At 51.7% G+C, this 5247-nt stretch overlaps 1 protein-coding gene across 1 annotated transcript; it reads left to right on the top strand.

Moving 5' to 3' along the window:
• Nucleotides 1–187: 187 nt before the first annotated feature.
• Nucleotides 188–4378, top strand: LOC113963044 (transcriptional repressor p66-alpha-like; the record flags this gene model as incomplete). The annotated part of the gene is made up of 3 exons (XM_027673833.1): nt 188–477; nt 977–1151; nt 2205–4378. Coding segments are annotated over 3 exons (596 nt in total), but the record flags the coding sequence as incomplete, so codon positions are not given.
• Nucleotides 4379–5247: the final 869 nt, after the last annotated feature.

Genomic DNA, 5247 nt, shown 5'->3' with positions numbered 1-5247 from the left:
GTGTCCCCAAGGGCCATAGGGTCGATCCCCCCTGCCATGTCCCCAAGGGCTGTAGGGTCGATCCCATATCTCAGTGTCCCCAAGGGCTGTAGGATTGATCCCCCCTGTGTGTCCCCAAGGGCCGTAGGGTCGATCCTGTGTCTCAGTGTCCCCAAGGGCCATAGGATTGACCCCCGTGTGTCCCCAGGCAAGGCTCTGGTGGCGGCGGCGGCGCGCGAGCCCTTCGTGTGCGCGCAGTGCCAGACGGATTTCACGTGCCGCTGGCGGGAGGAGAAGAACGGCACCATCATGTGCGAGACCTGCATGACCTCCAACCAGAAGAAGGCCCTGAAGGCCGAGCACACGAACCGCCTCAAGGCCGCCTTCGTCAAGGCCCTGCAGCAGGAGCAGGAGATCGAGCAGCGCATCCTGCAGCAAACGGCCCCCCCGGGGCAGCCCAAGGCAGAGCCCCTCGTGCAGCACCACTCGCTCAAGCAGGTATGGAAACACCCCCGGGGGCTGGGGGGATCCAGGGGGGAATTGTGTCCTGCAGAATCCACCCCGGGATGGTTTTAGAGGGGACTAATCATGGGGATCTCACAGTGGTTTGGGTGGGAAGGGATCATGAGGGGAATGGGAGCCTTGGGGTGGTCCAGGGGGGAATTGGGTAAGGAAAAATCTGTCTCTGGTTGGTTTTAGGGGGGAACTAAGCATGGGATCCCACAGTGGTTTGGGTGGGAAGGGATCAGGAGGGGAATGGGAGCCTTGGGATTGTCCAGGGGGAAATTGGGTAAGGGAAAATCTGTATGAGGTTGGCTTTAGCAGGAATTATAAGATCCTAGACTGGTTTGGGTGGGAAGAGATGCCAAGGCTTGGGGGTGATGGGGAAAAGAGGAGCCTTGGGATTGTTCTAGGGGGGGATTGTGTCCTGCAAAATCCATCTCAGGTTATTTTTAGGGTGGAACTAACCATGGGATCCGTGTCCCCTGTATTCCAGAGTTCCAGCCAGATGTCCCGAGGGGCCGGAGCCTCGCGGGGGGTCCTGCACAGCTTCAGCCCGTCCCCCAAACTCCAGAGCCCCTCGGCCTCGCTGGGCGGCCGGAGCGGGAAGCACGTGGAGCGTTCCGGGAGCAAGGGCAGCGCGGCCTGGAAGAAAACCCCCCTGAGCACGGGTAAGGGCTCCCCCTGAGCACGAGGAAGGGCTCCCCTGGAGCCTCCTCTCCCTTTGCTCCCTGCCCAGCATTCCCAGGGCTTGGAGGAAGGGCTGTTTTCCTTGCGGGATCCCTTTCCCAGTGGGGTTTCCCGCCCGGAGAAATGAGGGTGCTGAGCATCAACTCTTAGGATTGTTGCCTTTGGGGTGGTTTGTCCTCATCCAAGGGGATGAAACCAAACAAACCCTCCTGTTTTCCACGTTTGTGGCTCAGCTGAAGGGATTTGAAGTCCAGCTGGTGATCCCAGAGTCCCTGTGCACACCCAGCACTCCGGGGGTTTGTCCTTCATTTCTGGGGGTTTCATTAAATCCTTTCATTTTTGACCCATGTTTTCTCTTTGCTGGAAGTAACACCCAGTAAATAAGTGGGTTCGTGTTGGAATTCCCATTGGAATATCTCAAATTCCCGTAGGAATGTTCCCGATATTCTCAGGATCCGGGATCACTGAAGCTGTTCTTTGAACAAACGGAAATCATAAATTCTAATCCAACCTTTTTTATGAGGTTGGTTTATCACGTTTTAAGAGTCATTTTTTCACCTGAATGATAATTCCAGGATTTCCAAGAAGGAACCACTGGAGCAAACGGCTCCTTTGTGATCCCTCTTGCCCAGCACTGGTGGATTTCCCAGGATTCTCTCATCCCTGACAGTTTAATCGATCAGTTAAGATGTAATTGTGTTCCAGAGGGCTCAGATCCTCATTCCAGAGGGCTCAGATCCTCATTCCAGAGAGCTCAGATCCTCGTTCCAGAGAGCTCAGATCCTCATTCAGATCCTCATTCCAGAGAGTTCAAATCCTCATCTCTGGTCCTGAAATCTCCCTCTGTTGAGATGATTTTTTTGGGAGCTCCCACCTCCTGCAGGAGTCCGACCCGGGGATGATCCGTGCCTGGGATGATCCGTGCCCGGGGTGCCCCATTCCCACAGGGATCAGGGGTGGGTTTTGCCCCCGTTGTGCCTCGTGTCCGTGTCATTCCATGACTCCTGTTCTCCCTTCTCCTCCCCCATGCCCAGGTGGGGCTTTGCCCTTCGTCAGTCCCAGCTTAGCCGTGCACAAATCGGCCTCGGCCGTGGACCGGCAGCGCGAGTATCTCCTGGATATGATCCCGCCCCGCTCCATCCCACAGTCGGCCACGTGGAAATAATGCCCGGCAAGACTTGTCCTGTTTCTGCCATCCTTTTTATACCACAGTTCCGTGGAATCTGCTTTAATCCCAGCTGGATACGCCCCAGGCTTTCTAGGATGCAAGAAGACCACTCCTCATCCCACCGAGCGCCGCCGTCCCTGCCGAGAGGAGTGACCCCCGCGGGTCCCGGATTCCGACGGAGGCTGGCAGGGAGGGGAAGGATTCCTTCATTTTTTTTTGGCTTTCTGTATTTAGTTTGGATTTTTCCGTCACCAGCACAAAGGACTCAGTGACTTCTCTCTGCCTTTGGGTTCGTTCCCCGGCGACAAACCCCGCGCCGGGCCCGCGGCGCCGGGTCGCGCTCCAGCGTGGAATTCAGGGGCCAGGAGGGAGGAATTCCAGCCCCATCCTGCATTTAGTGAGCCGAGTTCGTGGCTGCTCCTCTTCCCCTGCCCCCTCCTCCAGCCAGGAAGGGAGTCTACACATCCTGATATTCCCAAAATCTCCTTCTGGTGGTGACGAGCTAACGATAAATAAGTGCGGACTCCGATTCCGGTTGAGTACGGTCCTTTTCCCAAGGGATTGGCTGCCACCAAAACTTGTCTGGTCGGTGGGAGCCACGCAGGAGTCTCTCACTTTTGTTGGATTCTGTTTGGAATAGACTTTGGAACCGTTGGTAGTTTAAAAACCTAATTTACTGACTAGACAAAAACCTTTGTTGGGTCTTTCTAATTCAGCGAAGAGCAGTTGGGCCTTTCCTACGTTCCCGGAGACTCCGAAGTGAAACCGTTTGGGATAATTTTTCCTTTTGGAGGGGTTTTGGTTTCTCTTTTTTTTTTTTTTTTGTTTTTTTTTTTTTGTTTTGTTTCTCTTGTTGTTGTTGTTGTTGTTTGGAGGAATATTAACTCGAAAGAATAGGAATTCCAGGAGCTGCATGCAATCAGGGAGAGAGAGCGGGAGGCGCCGGCAGATCCTCCCTCCGGTGATTCCCACCGGGAATTCCGGCCGTTCCCAGCACGTTTTGGGGGGGGATCCCTTCCGAGTTCTTCCAGGCATCCCAAGCATGCTCCTCTAATCCATCACCATCCCGCTTCGGGTGGAGCTTTAGGGGGAAAGTTTTGGTTGATCCCAAAAAAATCCCATCGGGTCCGGTTTGGTTGGTTTTCGTTCCTCGTCCCTCCTCCTTCGTGCTTCTCCCGGGTTTCCAGTCGAATTGAAGCGGCAGAATTCCATGCCTTACGCCTTGTGTTTGCATATCAGTGCTGGAAGGAAGTGCTGATGATGAGAATTATTTGGGAAAGTCTAAATATATATATATATATAATCTATATATCTATATATAAGAGGGGGAAGGGGGTTCCGTCGGAGCCGAGTTTATTTTCGTAGCAGTCGCTGGGAGATCGAAACTTGAAGCCAAGAATTCCTTAGGGTCGTGTCCCCCCCCTCGGATCTGCCCGCGGCGTAGTGACAGAATTCCAGCCTTTCCTTTCCCCCCCCCTCCTCCCTTTTTCCCTGCTGGGTGAAGATCGAGATTTAGGGATTTTTTCCCAACCTCCTTGAAAAAAAACCCTCCTCGTTTTCCAAACTGGGATTTGTTTGTTGCCGGATATAAAGCCCCGGAATTCCAATCTTCCAAAGGGATCCGAAGAACTAAAAGGGGGACAGAGGAGGGGGAATTGGGGTGAAGTTTTGGGAGGTTTCTGTTCATTCCAGGCTGGTTTGGGTTGGGAATATGGAGGGAGAACTGGGAGTGCATTTGCCTTTTGCACTTGATATTCCGGGAAAGTTTCAGTTCCTTCCCTGTGTGGAATTTTTTTGGTTGGTTTCCGGGGATTTTTTTTTTTCCCCTCTCCTCTGATGAATTCCTGTGTTTTCTCCTCGTCGATGCCGATGTTGGATCTCTGTTAAATCCCCTGGAAAAGTTTGTTTGGTTCAAAAAAAACCAAGGAAAACTCCTCAAATTAAAATCCAAAAACCTTTTTTTTGGGGGGGGGGAAACCTGGGCAACTTCCCAATTAATTCCCAGTGTTGGGGAACAACTTTGGATGATTCTGGGGAAAAAAAACAAAACAGGGAGTTAAAGAGGGGCAGAAGGATGAAAATATAAAATCAAATGTTACAAAAGCGACGTCAAAACCTTTTGGGATCCCACCAGCTCAGTGCTTGGAAACTTTGGGAATTTCAGCCCAACGTGGAGAATTTAAAAGAAGCCTTAAAAGAATCGGGGATATTTTAGTTTTAAGGTTTGGAACGTCCAGGCTTAAAAAAGCTTTAGATCCCGAATTTCTTTGTGTGTAATTGAGAATAAAACCCCCAAAAATTACTATTTTAGGGGTTGGGGGAGATTTTTTTTTTGAAGGGAAGGGAAAAATCCTACATGGAAAGAGGCTGAAAAACCCCATGAAATCCAGCAGGGAATGAGGCTGTTGGGATTCCAGGGGGTTCTGACGTGGTTTTCCAGCCGTGCTCCCGGGAATGCCGCGGGGGATCCGGGGGGTTTGTTTCGTTGCATCCCTGTTTCTGCCAAATCGTGGATAAATCTTGGGAAGGATTGAAGTGGATCCATGTGTGAATTCCGGGAGAGAGGCTTTTCCTTTGGGGCCGGAGCCCCGGTGTTGAGTTGGGTGTTGTGGGACTGGGCTCGGTCAGGTTGAAATAGTTGTTCAAACACTTTAATACAGTTTTTCCAAACCTCCTCCTCATCCTCCTGTTCTCCTTTTTGCCGGAAGAAACCCCACAAAAACATGGGAAAAAACAACAGAAGAATCTCAATGAAACGGAATATTCCCATCATGGGTCTGCCTGGAGGGGAAATCCTTGGGAATTGTGGAGGAGGGGGGTTTAGATGCAAACTTAGGAACAAATCTTGGGTTTATTCCTACTGCTATTCCTATTCCTACTTGTTGCCTTTGGGATTTCTGATTCCAAAA

This window comes from Neopelma chrysocephalum, unplaced genomic scaffold (genome assembly GCF_003984885.1).
Source record: "Neopelma chrysocephalum unplaced genomic scaffold, ASM398488v2 Primary Assembly neopelma1_187693, whole genome shotgun sequence".
In the NCBI taxonomy this organism is placed as follows: Eukaryota; Metazoa; Chordata; class Aves; order Passeriformes; family Pipridae; genus Neopelma; species Neopelma chrysocephalum.
This window is presented reverse-complemented; position numbering and strand designations above follow the sequence as displayed.